Here is a 19,761-nt window from a genome sequence, read left to right on the forward strand (position 1 = left end):
AAGATGGGGACATCCTCGGCAAAGAACTTAGCACACTGCGGGGCACAGGGTAAACATTAAATAAGCCTTGACTATTAATATCCGCTGATGGTGCTGATTGCTGATGACAGCTCAGAGACCCAACAGCCCAGTTGAATATTTCTGAGTCTTCAGCAAATTCTGCATGAATTGACCTGGGCTGGAGCGTGGCTCCCTGTAAGTGAGAGAACATGGACCACTCCAGGATCCCTGAGGCACTGCCCTGGCCTGAGCCCACATGAAGGTTTCTCCCACTTTCCATCCTCTTGTGGAGCATGAGGAATACAAACCTTAAGGATGCGATAAAAAAAATCAACAGAGGAGAGACACATAATTTCACTGTAAAACCTCTGGTGGTGTTCCAGGGGGATTGGAGAGAAGCTGAAGGCCTGTGACCTCATCTCTGAGCTCCTTGTTGGGGGGTGGAAATGGGCAAAAGCGGAGGAAATGGGTTGGAGGGGGCATGGGGAGAGCTGTGACTTGCTGCTAAGGAAAATACTAGAATTTACAGCTTACGCAGGGGCAACAAACTCAGGCTCCCACAGGAACCTCAAATCCATGTATCTATGGGGTTTGGCAGGTAGTAAAATGAAGGAGGAAGCCAGAAGGGTAGAAGCAAAGTCATGTGCCCATCGTGATCTGTTTTTCCTTGTCCTACTTTTGGTGGAGACTCGGGCTGGGACAAAAATATCCTTGCTCCAAGACAAACAAGAGAAGGGCAATCATAAATGGCACCTCACATGGCCATAGGCTTCAGGAGCATGAAGGGTGGAGGGGATGCTAGAGGACGGTGGTCTCACCCCCGCCTGGCCCCATCTCCAGAGGCAGCTGCTGCTTGGGGCCTGCCCTATTGATTAAATTATGACAAGCCTTTGATTGTTAGACAAATCCCAATCCCAAAGATCTCCCAATGTGGAAAAAATGCACACATTTGGATCCACGAAATATTGTAATAAGAGCCTGGACTTGTCTGTGCCTCCTGGTGCAGTTCCCAACCTGCACAACTGTACATAGCAGCTCTTAGGATGCCACCCTGGGACACTGGAGGACTTGGGGACCACCAGGAGGTTAGCCTTTGGGTGTTTGGGTCATATCTATGAACACCCAAGCCCCTTGAGAAATAATCCCTCTTCGATCTTTATCTGGACCAGCAGTGAGTCAGGCAGGAAAGAGGACAATGTGGCCTAGTTTGCTCCCATGGGTCATCAGATCGCTAATGGTGATACCAAGGCCCCTGAGATGGTGGTTTAGAAGGTATGGGGACGGTCAGGGGTGGCTTCATATGAGATTCTGATTCCTGTCAGGGGTGGGAGCCACTAGGAGAAATCTCACATCTGATTTTACACGCTCAGAGAAAGGCCCTGCCCAGTGTCCCACAGCTGGGCAGAACAGAGCCAGGCCAGAGGCTCAATCCTCCTCACCCCATCCCCAGTGCTGCTTCTCCTGTTGACTGTAGACATTCCCACCACTCTGCCCCCAGGCAGGCTGTGCCCAGAGATTCTTGGCCCCTCCCTTGTTCCATTACCCCTGAGGCTCCCGTTGCCGAGCCTGCCTCAGAAAAAACTACGTTATTTGATTCACAAGACTTTTCCGTTTTATTAGTAAAATACAAAATGGCACAGACATTGGTGATAGGGTTGGAAAAGCAAAAGGATCAACCAACTCCTTCCGAAGTTCCCCCCCAAATTGTCCATGTCCATGTCCTGCTCGGGGGAACTAATCAAATCCGTGGAAGGGGGACTAGCTGCTCCCAGCTGCTTTCTCACGAAAAGTAGGGGAACCCCGTCATGGGGGCCCCACTCCTTGAAGGCTCTCCCACCAGCCTCGAGGAGCCCAAAAAAGTGCATTCAGACCTGCTGCCAGCCCTCTGAGCTGTCGGAAGTGCCCCCCACTAGAGCCAGGCCCCCACACCCCAGGCCATGCCCAGCAGGGGGTGCAGGAGGGCAGGGAGGACCCACGTGGCTGTCCCCCTCTGTGGACCAGAGCTGTGTCTGCTTCCTCTAAGCATCTCTCTGCGGAGTGTCACCTACCCTGGCCTGTGGGAGGCTCCCCGGGCAGAGGAGGACAAGGGTCATCCACAGGGACCACTGAGGAAGGTGGGGTGCTGCCCCCAGGGACCCTGAGGGGGTGAGGCCAGCAGCCAAAAAGGGAACCCTGACTCTGTGCCCACAACTTCCCTCCCCCCAGGATGGCGTGTCTTTCAGAGGTAAACATGAAACCTCAGGTTTCAGCGGTGGATTCTGATCTCGTGGAAAATGTCCTGGAAATTTCTGGCCCTGCCTGCGGTGGGCAGGAAGGTGAGGGAAGATCCTGGAATGGGGGCAGCAGTGTTTTCAGAGAGCGAGAGACTAGAAGGGGAAGCCAGGTCACAGGAAAGAAACAGCAAACACGGGGTCTAGGCCCTGACTCGGGCATGGGGCTGCTTCCTGCTGCCTCCCCACCCCCGGGGCCTTTCCCCCTGAGCACCTCAGCCTTCCTGGAGCCTCGAGGGCCCTCCCTCCTCCTCAGCCTGTCCCATGTCTCTTGGGCTGTCCTCACGTCCCTGCGAGCCTGGTGGATGCTGGGAGGGCTGCTCTCCAAGCTGGACACGGGCCTGCCCCCAAGCACCCCCCACCCCAGTCCCCACTCAGGGGGGCCCACGAAACTGACTCCCTCCCACAGAGCAGGACCTGCGCTTTCAGATCCCTCACCACCCCCACCCCCGGCAAGGCACAGGGCCCACCAACGTGCCGGGCTCCCCAACGGGTGAAGACAGGCTAAGGTGTTCTTTTGTGAGGCTACAACCCGGGTGTGGGAAACCGGGTGTCTGGATCAGTGAGTGAGGACCGTCAGGGTACAGGTTACTGTCACACATTTGCCAAATCTCTTTCCTTCTGCAGACGGGAAAGCAGAGGTACGAATGCTTTGCTGGGTTGGTGGCAGACCGGGCACGAGTACCCCAGCCCTCAGACCCACCGCCGAGGTTCCGCCAACGCATGGCATCGACTGGGGAGAAGAAATACCATCCAAGCCACCAGGTCACTTCATGTCCCCTTCCCACAATGCCTAACGGAGGGCAGAGTCTTCCCAGGAGCCGTCCTGGGGAACACCACACTAGGCTCATGCAAGAAAAGACAGGTCCCCGGCTGGGTGTGGGCTCTATACAGGGGACGGGGGTCGGGGGGAGATAGCACCGCAGGTTGCCGGGGTGACTGGCGACTGCAGCGGGACCAAGAGACATGAGGAGGTCTGAGGGGGTGGGCAGAGGGGGCCTGGCCTGAGGCTCATTTGTGAGATGGGGTGACCTTGGGCCACCTGGGGATGTACCAGAGGGGCTGGGCGTTTTCCAATAAATAATCCCTCATGGGGTCTGGGACGGTGTCAAAGGGAACCTCTCACCAGCCAGCAGCAGAAGTTTCCTGACTTGGGGACATTGGGGTGAGTTGCACAGGCCACCACTTCTGTCCCCAGGGGGTCAACAGTGGTCAAGAGGGGCCTCATGGGCTATGCCCGGGAGCTGGGAGCCATTGCGTGTGGAAGATCCTGCCTCCTCGCTCCAATCATCCCAGCTCAGGTCAGGCCCATGGGGACCAGTGGGTGTGAGGACGGGGGACCCCAGGCAGCTGTCTGAGTCGAATAACTGGAGGCAGGCAGGTGGGCAGCTCACACCGGCACCAGGACATAGGAATTGCTGCCACAGCTCCGGGGGACATAGCGAAGCCCCTCCACCACGTCCCCTGCCAGCTTGCGGGGGCAGCCCTGGAGGCTCTGGTAGGCAAACATGGCCACTCCCAGGCAGAAGAGGAGGCCGAGGAAGGCCAGCAGCCCCACCGCCTGCCTCCGGGTAGCTGCCTGTGAGTCGGGGACAGGAGTGATGAGGACACCCAGCCTCTGGGGGTCCATAGTGGCATGGATGGGCTCCTCCGCCTTGGGGGTCCAGCTGCCGGAGGCCACTGGCTCCCTGCTGGGAACCCCTTGAGAGGAGACGGGGACTGTGGAGAAATGGGGAGTGCCTTCAGGCCCCCCAAAATCATCTGTGTGAACTGAAATAGGACCCATCTCCTCAGGCTCTAGAGAGTTCTCTGGCGTGGGATCGTCTCCCGTGATCCACACAGGTTGGCTTTCAGGGCCAACACTGTCCTCTGAGGCTCTGTGTGAAATGGTGGGGACATGGGCAGGGGGAGCCTGGGTAAGGAGGGTCTGGGTGGAGGGGGCCTGGGTGGGGGGGGGCCTGGGTGGAGGGGGTCTGGGTGGAGGGGGCCTGGGTGGAGGGGGCCTGGGTGGGGGAGGTCTGGGTGGGGGAGGTCTGGGTGGGGAGGGCCTCAGAGGCCTTTCCCTCAGTCCAGAGGCCTGACCCGGGCTTGTAGGCAGTGGAACTCTGCCAGGACGTTGCGGTGGTGAGGGCTGCAGCGTTGAAAAACTCAGTTTTCTGGGACCCAGCTGGTGCTCCTCCATCTGGAGCCTTGGGAGTGGAGGGGAACCTGGTCCCCCAGGAATCAGCCACTCCAGCTGGCAGCTCTGAGGAAGTCCCCGAGGCGCTCTGTGTCTCCTGGCCACTGTTCTCCTGGGTGGCTTTGGGCTCTGTGATTGCAGGACTGTCCATTCCCATGGTGGCCGTGGTGGTCTCACTCCCACCGATTTGCATCGCGAAGCTGCCGTCATCTTGAGTCGGAACAGAAGTCTGGCGATCTAGATGTGTTATGGCTTTCTGAACCCATGCTGCCTCTGGATCGGCACAGAAGATTCTGTTCTTTTTCGTCCTCAGGCTACAAGGAAGGAAAACAGGGACCCAGTGATGCCCAGATGCCACGTGGAGTAGAAGCGCCGTATATAACACTCTGCTGGAGAACAGACCCAGCTGGAAACCCGCTCCCGCCACTCAGGAGCTGTGAGCTCTGCGCCGATTAGCTCCGGCCGCTTGCCTCCTCGAACTTGCGTGTCCTCACCTGAGAAATCAAGATCGCATACCTCCCTCCTGTAGGGTGACCAGCCTCCCCAGAAGAGCTGGGACTGAGCGGGCTGCGGGGGGGTTCCTCAAGATATAGGATATCTTGTAAAAGTCCCAGAAAACTGGGGCAAGCTGGTCACCCCACTTCAGTGTTATCGTAAAAAAAAAAAAAAAAATTCTGTAAAGCATCTGGCTCAGAGTAACAGCCAAAAATGATAATAATGTTAATAATAATGTCTTCACCATAAGGCAGGGGGCTCTGGCCTGTGTCTTCTGATTGGGGGGAGCTGTCCACTGGTGCTCCCTGCTGGCAGGTGTGTGACTGGTGAGCTCTGGGCTGGCGGGGGGGCTCTTTTCTCTGGAAGGAACTGACTCAAATGTCCTCTTTCCTACTCCCTCAGTTACAGGCTACCCGTTGGACCTCTACCACATAGTGTGTATCCTCAGGCCAAAAGCACACTGAGTGAGCTCCGGCCACATATATGGGGGTCCCACTGGGACCCCGAGTGCCATCCAAATCTTGAGCTTCTTCCAAAGCTGTGTGTGGCTGGCTCTGTGCAGGGAACACAGCTCAGAGCTGACGGGAGCTTATGCTCCACACCACTGCGTTAGGCATTTTGCCTGTTTAAACCTCCCACCCAGGAGAGGTGGCTACCGCGACCATCCCCATTTTACAGATGAGAAAACCGAGGCTCAGAGAGGTCATGTGAAGGTGCATGGCTCTGGTTCGCTGGGGAAGCCAGAGAAGGGCAGGAAGCAAGCATAACCCTTCAGGCCCCCAGAGGCAAGGTGTAGCCCAGGGCAACGGCCCCCTCCCTGGGGCTTCCCACTTCCTCTTTACCTAGAAAACAGAAGCAAATATGTGGGGGAGTCTGGAGGAAGCAAGCCTCAACAGGCGAGGGGAGAGGTCAGGGCACTAGCCCCCTGAGCCCTCTTAGCAGCTGCACCGTGGGTGGAATGAAGCACACAACTTCTTTGCCGAGCCCTGTACTTCGAGAAGCTGCCGGCCATTTCCTGATGAGATGACAGGCCTGAAGGCCAGTCTGTAGACGAGCCCAAAGTCTCACGCGGATCCTGTTGCCTCCACTGTCAGGTGTGGATAATAATCTCTGCCTTGCCTATTGCAACAGCTTCCAGGCTCCCTGCCAAGCTGCTTATTTGCATTACCCCCTGTCATCCTCCCAACTACCTATTTCACAGATAAGGAAACTAAGACCCAGAGGGTAGCTAACATCCACAGAGCCACCCACGCGCCCCCCCCCCGCCCCCCGTAAGTGATGAAGCCAGGATTTGCAACACATGGGTTGGAGTCTGGAGCCTGCGCTCCGAGGCCACCGTGCTTGACGTCCCCAAGAAATCCAGCAGGTTCGACAGTCACCTGAAACACACCCCCTCAGTAGCTGCCCCAGGCCCCAGGCCTTTCAGGAAGCCGCTCCCAACCTTTACCCTAGGGGACAGCTATTAAGGTCAGTGAAGGGTCAAGAGGCCAGGAGCAAGAGGAGCAATTTGCTGAGGCCCTTGGCAGGAGCCCAGATGAGGAAGAAGGATGTGGACGGGGATTGGCAGAGGCCCAGAGGCCAGTACCTACATGATGGCAGGCTTGCCGCAGGATTCTTGATTTCGCTGGTAGTGGTCTAGAAAGGCCACGGGGATCTCCGAGGTCATCTTGTTGCAGGTGACGTTGCATTTCTTCACACCATGGTGCTGTCCTGAGCCCACAGAGGCCCCCAGTCAGCAGGACTGTCCAGGGGCATCTGGCTTTCCAATCCCAGGCCAGCTCGTGCCAGCCACACCATCCAAACCACGGCCACTGCCTTGCACAGCCTGGGTCTTCAAGGCCCTTGACCTCAGCTCCCCGGCCCCCTCCTCAGCAACCCCCTCCAAAAACAAAAAACCAAAAAGCCCCACAACTCTTTATGCCTCAGTTTCCCCAGCTGTACATGAGAGTATCTACTTCATAGGGATGTTATAAAAATTAACGAAAATGGATTCTTATTTAGGAAGCTTCTACTGTCTGGTTAGTAGTGAGGGTTTAATTTTTAAAATTAAGTTGTCATAGTTGGTCAGTTGTACAGAAAGGAGGACAAGCCTGAGAGTTTCAGGGATCTGCCCGGGGTCACACAGCCAGCAAGTGAGGGAACGGGCTCTCCTACCAGGCTGGGCTCTGGTCCCTTCTGGGCCCGTGGCTCTATGCACCCCCAACCCTCCCTTTACCCCAGTAAGTCACCTTCTCAACTCTCACGGCCCCCCAACCCTCCGCCCACTGCATACACACCCCCTTCCTCCCTGTCAGGCTGATGATATATGTGGATTTCCATGACCTCTGAGACACGTCATGGGCCCACATGCATCCACACGCACCAACAAACAGAATGGCACATACGTATCCCACCCCCCCAACAAAACCACATAAGGCTTAAGAAACAGACAAAAAGTATTAAATGTGGAAATACAGCCACCTTCTGAGGGGGCTGAGGGTGCGGTCCGCTGAGCAGGGGATCCTCTGTTCTGCCAGGGAGAGCCAAGATGAGTTTGGCAGCAGTTGCTGAGGGGAACCAAGGGGGCCATCTGGACTCCCCTGGGCAAGCTAGGGGGACAGAGGTCAGGAGGAGGGGTGGAGATGGGGCTTGTACAAGGGGTGGGGGGCAGAGCAGGACGGCTCAGGGCCTGCTGATGGCACAGAGCCAGACAGAAACCCCAGGACAGGATGGGGGGTGACTCAACAGACAGTTGAGAACCCAGATTTTTAAAAAATATTTATTTATTTATTTGAGAGAGAACAAGTAGGGGGAGATGCAGAAAATCTCAAGCAGATGCCCTGCTGAGCCTGACGAGGGGCTCAGTCTCACAACCCTGAGATCAGGACCTGAGCCAAAATCAAGAGTCAGAGGCTGAACCACCCCGGTGCCCCAAGAACCCAAATATTTCATATAAACATCTGAAGTTGTTTGCGTTGCCTTTCCTCCTTCCTCCCTCCCCTAAAATGTCCAGCAAAATTTATTCTACTTGGTGTCAGCTCAAGAGGGGTATGTAAAAAATAAGGAAGAATTTGAGTTTCAGCTCGGGGTCAAGGTCTTGGCAGCAGAAGCAAGACCCCAGAGGGTTTTGCAAAATTCTTAGAGGCCAGGGCTTCCAGGGCGGTGGAGTCCAGGGAACCAAATGGTCTTCTCCAGCCAGGCAGGGCCTGGGAGGCCCCAGCTGATCCTTACTGCTTGTGCGTAAGCATTTACATGGATGTGGACGTGCAAACATGCTCTGCCTTCCCGAAGACAGGTGCAAGCACCCCCCTACACACACACACACGCGCCTCTTCTAGAATGTGCCATCTCTTCTGCCATTGCTTCCTCTTAGCCTCAGCCCACTCTGACTACGGAAGTGGGGATCGGGGCCTGTAGGGATCTCCGAGATCTGGGCCATCAAGAGGCAGTTCTAGAAGCTCCTAGCATGGGCAGGAAGCACTCTGGTGCCTGGTGCCTGGGTCACGAGCTGCTTTTTCTCTCTGAGGAACCAGTATATGAAAGTTACCTTGCTGCCTTTCACCTGCCTTCTCCCCCGGATGGACTTTAGAAAGACTCAGCTGCGCCCTCCCCTTGGCCCTACTGAATAGAGCCAGGAAGCCGCCCCTCGATTGGTCTGCAGGAGTTTTAGGCTACCTGGAGCCTGGGGGAGGCTGCCAGTGGGCAGGAGGGGTGGTTAGACATGGTCAGTCTGCACTCTCGACTCTATGTCCCAGGGTGGGGAAGGCCACTGCTCACATGCAGGGCTTTAAAGACCCACAAAAAGGCAGCCTGTCCCCAAAGTCCCACCCTCTGCCATGGTGCCTGCATACCCTTGGCCAGTCTCTGTTCTTGGTTTTGCATGGGGAAGGGCTATGTAACTAACCTGAGGGGGTTTTTCTTCTCTAAAGTTTTCTTTTCAGTAGCTGGAAATAATGCCTCTAGCCAGCCATTTACTGTCACATGAATTTCAGGAAGGCAGGGACCTTGTCTGTCTTGCTGTCACAGTGCTTCCCAGCACAAAGTGGATAGCAAGTAGTCATTGAGTGAAATAATGCCTCATTCTACTTACCCTTCACCTACTTCTCCATCTATGCATCCATCCACATCCATCCATCCATCCATTGGTCCATCCATCCATTGGTCCATCCATCCATCCATCCATCCATTGTTCCATCCATCCATCCATCCATCCATCCATTGGTCCATCCAACCATCCATCCACCCACCCACCCATCCATCCATCCATCCATCCTTTGGTCTATCATCCACCCATCCATCCCTTTCCTAATTCAGCCAACACTTGTCTGAATTACCTCTGAGTATCTACAAAGACCCAGGCTCTCTTGTCCTTGACCCTGAGATCTTTCTCCCATTGGTGCTGAGCTTAGAGAGAATACCTCAATCCCAATAAACACCATCAGCTTGCAGTGTTTACTCTATCAACCAATAAATGCTGATGTTCCCTCTTCTCTGTGCGGGGTGCTATGAGGCATAATGAGATGGAGGCCTGTCTCTGCCCTCAGAAGCTCTCAACCTGAAGAGCAGCCAAGACAGGCCCACAAAGTACCAGAGCTTATCTTATTGAGCACCTACTGTGTACTGGGCTGTATACTTAGCACAGGCACAACTGCTCTCATTAATTCGCAGCCTCCCTGCAAAGGGAGTATTGCTACCTCAATTTTATCGATGGAGAAGCTAAAAAATCAGAGAGGTTAAATGACTTGCCCAAGGCCACACAGCTGTTTAATGGCAGATTTTGTTTTCCTCCCAGCCTCTAGGTATCCCAGTGTTCTAAACAGCCTTAAACACCAGGTAAAAACACCATGTTCCAGAATATACCCCCAAATGTGCTGAGATTTGCACGAGGGAGATCCCATTTCCCCCTGCAAATAATCAGGGGAGGCTTCTTGGAGGAAGAATCCTTTAGGCTGGAACTCAAGGGCTGGTAAGAGGCTTACAGGCAGGAGAAGACAAAAATGTTCTGGGTCTCTCAGCAAGGCGACAGAGAGAGGGCTTGAGCCATTGTTCAGGTGTATGTCCTGGACAAGTCACTCAGATTCTCTGAGCCTCAGTTCCCTTACCTGTAAAATGGACATGATAATATCTGTTTCACAGGGGGGTTGTGAAAATAAAGATTTTTAAATATCTGGACCCTTTGAGTAGGGTTCACTCAACAGCAACACCATTGACATTTTGGACCAGATCATTCTTTGTTGTGGGAACTGTCTTGTGCCCTGTAGGATGGATGTTTAGCAGAATCCCTGGGCTCCACCCACTAGATTTCTAAGCATCCCCCAACCCAAACTGATGGGACATCTGTAATAACAAAAATGTCTCCAGAAATTTGCCAAATGCCCCTGAGGAGCCAAATCACCCACTGAAAACCACTGCCTTCAAGATAGCCACAGGGATCTTCCCTCGCCTCCCTCAATGTCCCCTTCTCCGAGGGCCTTCCCTGACCCTTACTTAAAATCTCAACACCTCCCCCTGCAACCTTCTCTCTCCATTCATTTTGTTTTTAAATCACAGCCTGTTTTACTGTTCTTTCTTTTTTTTTTTTCCCTAAGGATTTTATTTCTTTGTCAAAGAGAGAATGAGAGAGAGAACAAACGGGGGAGCAACAGAGAAAGGAAGAAGCGGACTCCCCATTGAGTAAGGAGCCTAACGCAGGACTCGATCCCAGGACCCCAGGATCATGACCTGAGCCGAAGGCAGTCACCCAACCGACTGAGCCAGGCGCCCCACAGCCTGTTTTTCTAACAGACCAAATCATTTACTAATTTATTTTCTGTATTGTCTTGTCTTCCCCAGTTGGTTCTCCACACTCTGAGGTCTGGGATCTTCATGCATCATTGTGGCCTCAGCCCCTCCAACAGTACCAGGCACGTAGCTGATGTCCACTATTTGTTCAATGAATGAACAAAATGCACAAGGAAGTGCTTTGTGACATGTAAAATGATAACCAAGGAAGGAAGAGAGGAATTTTTATTTAAATTCTACGGGGGCCTGGGTCTGACGCTCGTGAAGTTCGCCTTCCTTGCCTTCCCCATCCGCCTCCACCGCGATCAGGGGGCAGACTACAGCAGCTTAAAACGGATTTTTTTTTCCCTCTTTCTTGCTGGGGCTTGAGTAGGAGTGAATGCGTCAGTGCTCTGCGAGAAAATTCTCTGCTCTGACTTGTCTCTGCAGGCTGGTTATATAAAGCAGAGGAGCCTCCCGCCTCACACAGCCCCGCAAACCCACATTTGGGGACTGACGCAGCCGCCCTGCACCAGCTAGAACCCCTGCTCCCCCCATCCCCCCCACCCCCGCACCACCACCCCAGGGCCTTGCTGGGGACCGCCCCCTCCTGCAGGGGCTCCCAAGGGGTTCTCTCAGAGCCACAAAGGACAATGTGGGGGAGGACCTCCAAGGTGGGCCTGGCCAAGTGCCAGCAGGAGGAGGAAAAACTGAAGCTTAGAAAGGCTGAGATAGTGAGTGTCTTCCCGCGACATCGGTGACCGAGATTAGGGCACGAACCTGATATCCTAAAGCCTTAGGCTAATACACAGAGTGTCCAGGGTCCCCCTGCCCCCCCATCATCCCCTTTTCATCTTACCATAGAAACCCTTTCCCCTGCACCCACCGCCAGGTTTCCTGTAAGTAATCCTTCTCCTCCTACTTCCAAAATGCCTTCACAGGAGCCCCACCGCACCAGCGGCAATGGCTATATTTACATGTGCAGCACCTGGGACCAAAGAAGGCAAGACCCCACTCAGGGTCACGGCTATGGCAAAGCAACCTCCATCTGACTCCCTGTCCTTTAGTGCTATCTCCAAATACGTCTGGCTTCAGGGTTCAGACCCAGGAGCCCTTGGCCCCTTCTGCAATCCCCACCACCCCCAATCTGCTTGCTGGCCTGCTGCTTGGTTTTCCACCCCATAGAGGGACTCAAAAGGCAGTGTGTTCCATGGGGGGGTCCTAGAAGCTTGAGACCATTTGCATCCTCCCAGACTTGCTGTGTGCCCCAAGGCAGGCTCCTAGCCTCTCTGAGCCTCAATGTGCCAGACAGTCTGGCTCAAACAGTTCTCAGAGGCCATGCAGCCCACAAAGGTGGTGAGCACGCAGCCAGGCTTCCTCCTGCCCTCCTTACTGTCTCTGCGTCCTCAGGCAGGTTTCTAGACCTCCCTGGGCCTCCATTTTAATCATGTCAGTGGGATGAACGCACCCTGCCCTACAGGTTCTGGGCTCTGGAGAGCCAGTATCGGGAGGTGAAACATATTCTGAACTGTGCTTGGAGGAGAAGGACGGCAGCATAGTCGAGGTACAGGCAGAGAGACTGGGACTACAGACCAGAGCAACAGCAACAAGCCCAATCCGTGATCTGCGGTGACCTTGATCTCTACTGGTCCTAGGTTCCCTACTGGAAATCAGGACAGGAGAAAACCCTGACTGTGACTTGAGACTCCGGAGTCAGGGTTTCAGGTTACACATTAACCCCGGGAAGGGAGACCCAGCCCACTGTCAGCCAGGGCCTCCCACCCAGTGCCCAGCAGGAGCCTCCTCAGCCTTCTCGGTCCCCCTCCCCCCAACACCCTCTTTGTGCCTGGCACCCTTGTGCCACCCACACCACCCCTTTGCGCTGCCAAGCAGTAGCCGCCTTGTCACTGGGCCAGGGGGCAGTCCCTGGAGACTGGAAATCTTTCTAGCGGGAGAGGCAGTCCCGAATCTGGGGTCAGGGAGGAGCCCAGCCCCCTCCACCACACTCTTTGGAAGGACCTGCTGTGGACCTTACCCAGGTTGGGTCTGGGGGCGCCCTCCCCGGTATCGGGCCAGAGGGCAGGAGTGGGGCCGGAGGCTCCTCTACCTAGCTCATGCAGGAGTCCTCCCCACTCACCAGCCAGCAGCATGGTCAGATGGCAGAGGGCAGCCAGGCGGAGCAGCCACGAGACTGGCGGAGGAGCCATGGTTCAGAGCCGGCGAAGGTCTGTACGGGGGTCCAGGCAGGGCCGGGGCGGGTGTCTGAGCTAAGTGCTGTCCCCTCGCTGCCTGAGCTCTGTCGCTTTTTATAATGGCTTTTTATAATGGGGCTTGCTGCCTCTGCCTCCGCCTCCAGCAGGCAGGCGGGTGGGAGGGGAAAGGAAGGGAGCCAGTGTGCAGCGGCTGGATTCCTCAGGATGTTGCCAAGGAACGGAGCCAGCTCAGGCTCTGGGCTCGGGCCTGTTGGGGGGGGGGTGGAGTCTGGACCAGGCCTGACAGCAGTCAGAAAGCCTTCTCTCCCCGCATGTGCGGGGGCCACCTACCTCGGGAGCTGGCACCTGGGGCCCTGGCTCTATGTGGGCCACAAAACAAAAGGACAGGATAGAGAGTGCTGGCAGCCAGTGAGCCGGGAGGGACTCAGGACCCTGGAGTCCGGGTCTGACAAGCTCTCCTTTGGTCTGGGAGAAGTATCTCTCCCACATCATGAAGGACCCCCCAACCTTTCCCCCTTGAAGCCCCAGCTCCTAGGGGGACCTCATTCGTCCATGTATCCCTGAGCCCAGCACAGAGCCTGGCCAAACAGCAGGGGCTTGATCCAGTCAACATTTGCTGGAGGAATGATCCGGCCCAATTTCAGAGGGACAGATGGGGAAACTGAGGCCCAGAGAGGGGGTAGGGTCACCTCAGGTCATCCAGATCACCAGGGAACAGAGAACAGACTAAAGACCCGCAGGGGCACGTACGGTTTAGGACACAGAAAAGAGCCCTGGCCTCCCGGCCTCCAGCTCCTGTACCTCTCCTTTCCACCTTTGCACCCACAGCAAGCCCTTGCTCTGGCCCACGCAAGGCATGTCAGGACTGCCAGCCTCACCCTGGGTCACTCGGGGCCTCACAATTTGTCCTTGACTCCGCAGGCACCCTGGGGGAAGTCCTGCCTCTCCTCGGGGCCTCAGGTCCCCATCTGCACAGGAGGGAGTTGGGCTCGCCCACTGGGGAGGGAGAGCTTCGCAGCTCTGACTTCTCAGCTCCTCTCCCTGTTACAGGTGTGTCTTCCCCACCGCCCACCCCCACCCCCTGCAGTACCAGGCAAGACCAGCCAGCTCCCACCAGACCCCGTGATTCACCCGCTTTCAGGGCCACCTTCCCCGAAGACAGTGGCCACAATCCCTGAGACTCCAGAAGACTCGGCAGTCGCCTAGCCCAGCCTAGTGCCCGAGTTAACCATGAACCCACCACTCCCATCTAGGTGTCTGTGGCAACACGCCAGCCGGAAACCAGTGTGCCTGTGCGCCACGGCTCCAGGCTATGGAGTCAACTGGTTTAGAGCTCCCCAAGGCCAGAGGCTCCCTCTCTAACCCAGCACTGGAGACCTACTGGGGCGTGGAGGTGGGAGGCTGGACACTCCTTCTTGGTGGGGAGGAACACCCCTGGCATGGGCCAGTTGTATTCAGCCTCAGGGAATCCGTCCCAGCCCATGCAAATATAAAGCAGGTGACCTTCACATTGCCGTTGTCCAGCCCTTCATCTTATATCTGGGAAAACTGAGGCCCAGAGAGGGACAGGATATGATAACATCTGTAGTCCAAGGTTCTTTCTGCTCCGTCCATGGAGGCAGGAGCAGATGAAGAAGGGGGCAGAGGGAAGGGGAGAAAGAAGCGAGGAAGGAAGGGAAGGGAAGGGAAGAAAAAGGAAGGGAAGGGGGAGAAGAAGGAGAAGAAGGGAAAAGGACAGAAGGGGCTGGGGAGAGGAAGGCGTGCAGGGAAGAGAAGGGGGGAGAGGCAAGGGACAAGTTCTGGGAAGTCAAGGGCCAAGAGCCAGGTCGGGCAGGGATTTGAAGGGTTAAGACCCTTGTTCCTCTGGCCCCAGACTCTGCTCCGAAGAAGTCTAGAAGTTCAGAAAGCAGGGGCTTTGGAATCCGATGGTCCTGGCTCTGGCACTGCTGTGTGACCTTGGGCAGCTTCCCTCCCTGTCGGAGTTCACACTTACTCTGAGACAGGCACTATTGTAAGTGCGTTGTGTGATCAGCTCGAGTCACTATGACCTGGCGTGTGAACGAAACACCACTATCATGGCCCGTTTTATGGATGGCGAAACTGAGGAACGCAAGAGTTAAGTAATTTTCTGAGGATCGCCAGCCGAGAAGTGGGGGAGCCTGAGTTTGCCCCGGCCTGCTGGCCTTGGAGTCTGAGCTCATGACCAGGAGTCTATACCACCTCCCTCCATCCCCACTGTGAGGACGGCTGAGAACGAAGTGAGCTGATGCCAAAAAGACGTCAAAACACCAAGTACAGCTCTGCTTTTCCTTGTTCAGCCCTTGGGAACATCCTCTACCTTCTTCCGGCCCAGCTCCCCACGCCCCTCCCCGGCAAAACTGGAACAGTCAGCCACACTATCTTATCAAGGCATCAAGAACTGAGTTTAGATGATTGAGTTTGGCCGTGGTGACTAGGCTTTCAGATCAGTCAAGACCTGGAGGCAAACGTCACCCCACCACTTAGAAGAATCACCTTTGGCAAGTTATTTAACCTCTCGAAGCCTCAGCTTCCCCATCTGTAGAATGGGATGCTAATAGCCACGTCACCAGCTCACTCACTGGGGGAGTTCATAAAAGGAACGACTTTTGGGGCGCCTGGGTGGCTCAGTGGGTTAAAGCCTCTGCCTTCAGCTCAGGTCATGGTCCCAGGGTCCTGGGATCGAGCCCCGCATCGGGCTCTCTGCTTGGCAGGGAGCCTGCTTCCTCCTCTCTCTCTGCCTGCCTCTCTGCCTAGTTGTGATTTCTCTCTGTCAAAAAAATAAAAATTAAAAAAAAAAAAAAAAAAAAGGAACGACTTTCACAGGGCCGGCTCGCAGGGCCATTACTGTTTGCCATTAAACCCCGTGGTGTGCCTGGCGGGACCAGGGGACCCAAAGGCAGATATACCGGTTCTCGCTCTAATGAACCCCAGCTCAACAGGAGAGAGAAGTCCTACCACAGACTCTGAGGCTGTGGGCCTGGGAGAGGGAGAGAGGCCTTTCTTCTTGTCCAGGAATCAAGGAAAGCAGGAGTGAAAGATGACGTTTTGATCCAAAGAAGGGCAGACTTTTGCTTTCTTTCTTTTATACTATTGTCTTGAAAATTCTAAACCGAGGTGTCCGGGTGGCTCAGTCAGTTAAGCTTCTGGCTCTTGATTTCAGCTCAGATCATGATCTCAGGGTCCTGAGGTCGAGCCCCCCATCAGGCTCCGTGCTGGGTGTGGAGCCTGCTTGAGATTCTCTCTCTCTCATTCTCCCTCTGTCTCATGTGTGAGCCCTCTTTCTCCAAAAAAAATTAAGAAATAAAAATAAGTTTTTAAAATGATAAACAATAAAGAAGAAGGAATACAACAAAGACCTTTCATATTTCTGGCACCTAAACTCAATGATTAGCATTTTCCCATATTTGCTTCATTTGTGGCAGGTTTTTTGTCTTCTTGTTTTTTGTTTTTGGGTTTTTTTGGCCAAGCCGTTTCAAAGTGAATTATGTGTGTCTGAAACTTTGCCCCTAAAGCCTTCACCATGCATCTCCATAGTATAAAGATACACTGTCTCACATAAATATACTATTATCCCACCTAACAAAATTAACAATAATTTCTATATGTCATGTAACATTCAGTTAATAATTAATTTTCTCCACTGTCCCCTAGATGTATTTTACAGCTTCATGTTCTTTACTCTCTTTCTTCTTTGTGTGTCCCTTCCTTCCCTCCTCCTCTCTTACTTTTATTTTTTGAACCAGAATCCAGTCTGAGCTTTATGCCATGCTGATGGTATTTCTTTTTGGTCTACAGCAGACCCCCTGCTCATTTTTCATGGCACTGACTTTCTAAAGAGCTTCAAGACTGTTGTCTTTTTTTTTTTGGTCCCAGATTTATTGAAGATATTAAAGCACAACAGAAGAGATATAACTGCTAGGAAAAGACTGTTGTCTTATACACTGTTCTCATTCTTAATTTATGTAAATGGCTTTCTTGTGACATCATCCAAGTCATTCCCCTAACCTGTGCTCTTTCTGTTAACCGGAGTTAGATCTACAGACTTGATTAGACCCCGGCTACATATACTTGGCAAGAACCTGGTATGAGTAATACTGTGTAGTTCACGGTGCACCTTACATCCACCATGGCAAACAGGTTGTCCCGCTGCTCATGGTGGGTTGATGCACAGCCAACCCTAGATCTCTGGGTGGAGAAGGGTCAGCCCCTTTGTGATTTGTAAGTAACCTGCCCTGTGTAGACGGGCTGGATTTTGACATACTGTTCCAGGCACAGGGCAAACCTAACCTACCTTTAACCAAGGTAAAAAGGAAATGGGGAATGGTCTGATGGCATGGGCTCTGAGGGAGGCTGCCATTGGACACCAGGAAGCTGGAGTGAGGAATGAGAGTCCTGTTCAGGGGCAGAGGGGAGCTGGGGAGGTTCTGAGCTGAGGACTAATGAGAGCAACAATCAGAATAACCCCGGGCAGCAGGACAAAGCGTTTCCTGGGGCAATTAGTAGAGAGGAGGGGTTGGGGCATCTCCACCCACAACTTCCTTGGGCAATCTGCCAGCCTGCCTGGGTGCCCCAGGGAGTAGGCAAGCCTGCATATTCTTGTGGGATGTGAGGGACTCCCCTAGCCCCTAAAGCAGAACAGAAACAGCTGTGGGGAGCAGGCAGAGCCCCCAGGCACTCCTGTGGGGCCCCAGGACGGAAAGAGGGACAGGGTGACCAGTGAGATGGCCACCTCATCCCAGAGCCCCTGGCGGAACTGTCCTTCCTAATTCTTCTCCGCTTCACCCCACTCCGCTCAGCTCACTTCTTTGGGTCCATAACCAGAGTTGCTTACATGCGCTTGGCCCTCCTCCCTGTCTGTGCACCTGCCTGGCCACACCCCCTTTTATACTGTGGTAAAATATCTGTATCATGAAATTTACTCTTTCACCATTTCTAAGTGTTCAGATCAGTGACATGAAGTACATTCCAGCATGTGCAACCATCGCCATCACCTGTCTTTAGGACTTTATCGTCTTGCCAAACTGAACCGCGGGACCCATCAAACCATTAACCCCCACTTCCCCCTCCCCCCAGCCCCGGCAGCCGCCAGTCTGTGTTCTGGCCCCAAGAGTTTCCCTCCTCTAGGAATCAGACAGTGTTTGTCTCGGACCGCCTTAGTTCACAAATCATCACATCCTCAGGGCTCACCCATATTGTAGCAGGAGCCAGTATCTCTTTCCTTTTTAGGACTGAATAATATTCCGTCGTACGTGTACACCACGTTTTGCTTCTCCATTCACCAGTCAGACACTCGGGTTGCTTCCACCTTTTGGTTATTGTGGAGAATGTCTCTGTGAACACAGATGTACAAATGTCTCGTCAAGTTCCCGCCTTCAATTCTTTCATGTCCATCCCCAAGAATGAGATTCCAGGGTCACATGGTAATTCTACCCTTAATTTTTTGAGGAACCGCCATTCTGTTTTCCACAGTGACTGCCCCCACTTTACCTTCTCTCTGCCAATGCACAAAGGTTGCCATTTTTCCAAACCCTTGCCAATCTTGTCTTTCTTTATTTTCAAGTCATCTCTACACCTAGTGTGGGGCTTCAACTTATAGCCGAGATCAAGAGCCATGCTCCTGACACCAGTTCATTGGATTTAAATAAAAATAAATAAAATTTTTAAAAAGACGAAGGGAAATAAAACTTTTTTTTTTTTTTTTTTAAGAATAGCTTCACATCCGGCACCTGGATGGCTCAGTGGATTAAGCCGCTGCCTTCAGCTCAGGTCATGATCTCAGGGTCCTGGGATCGAGCCCCGCATCGGCTCTCTGCTCCGCAGGGAGCCTGCTTCCTCCTCTCTCTCTGCCTGCCTCTGCCTACTTGTGATCTCTCTCTCTGTCAATTAAGTAAATAAAATCTTTAAAAAAAAAAAAAAAAAGAATAGCTTCACATCCTAATGGTTTTGATTTGCATTCTCCTGATGATGAGGGATATGGAACATCTTCACATGAGCTTGTTGACCATTTGAATATCTTCTTCAGAGAAATACTATTCAAGCCTCTGCCCGTTTTGTTGGTGGGCTATCTGTACTCTCTTATCTGCTTGGATCCTCACCACCTCGTGCACGGATACCTGCTTTTATCACCCTCTATCCACGGAGCGAGAGATCAAGGCTCACAGGGACCAAGCTGCTTGCTCCAGATACCAGTCAGTGAGAGTTCTGCGATTGTCTGAATCCATGATGCGTGCCCTTCCCAATGCTTGTCCCTGCCTCCCAGACAAGTGCTCTTGGTGTCTGAAGCCACTGCCTTAGAAATATCTTCGTAAGAGCCAGATCTAAAATGGAGCAAAGGCCACCAATGCCAATACGTCTGTGGAGCGATGTTTAAATTGACCTAATAAAGACGTCCCAAGGACGGAGGAATCCTTTTCTGTTGTTTTGGCAGAAAGAGCTATGTCTAGTCCAGGAAAGTGGGCCCATTTGAGAATCCAGAGGAATCAGCACCACAGGAACCAGACGCTCCCCATACTCACTCACTCCTTCTCCCAGACACACAGCTTGGCTGTACTTCCCGGCATCCCTTGGGGCCAGGGTAGCCACGTGACTGAGTTCTGCCAACAGCAGGTGGACAGAAGCCAGGAGCCCTGTTCCTGGCCTGGCTCCCACCAGCCTCATCCTCCTGGAGAGGAGTCCAAGTCCTGGAGGAGGGCAGAGCCATGAGAAGGAAAGAGCCTGGGTCCCTGAATGACCACATGGAAAGTCACCCACAGAATGGTATCGGATGTCACGGGAGAAGAAAAAAGCTCATATGGAAATGAACGACTGAGATTCTGGGACTATTTATTGTAGGAAGCAGACTTTC

At 53.7% G+C, this 19,761-nt stretch overlaps 1 protein-coding gene across 1 annotated transcript; it reads right to left on the minus strand.

The window, feature by feature from the left end:
- Nucleotides 1–1,593: 1,593 nt before the first annotated feature.
- Nucleotides 1,594–13,109, minus strand: CX3CL1 (C-X3-C motif chemokine ligand 1). Its single transcript, XM_045988137.1, is given in 4 exon segments — nt 1,594–4,219; nt 4,221–4,763; nt 6,534–6,654; nt 12,821–13,109. Coding segments are annotated over 4 exon segments (1,293 nt in total). The 5' UTR covers nt 12,891–13,109; the 3' UTR covers nt 1,594–3,660.
- Nucleotides 13,110–19,761: the final 6,652 nt, after the last annotated feature.

Source organism: Meles meles, chromosome 19, assembly GCF_922984935.1.
Source record: "Meles meles chromosome 19, mMelMel3.1 paternal haplotype, whole genome shotgun sequence".
Lineage (NCBI taxonomy): Eukaryota > Metazoa > Chordata > Mammalia > Carnivora > Mustelidae > Meles > Meles meles.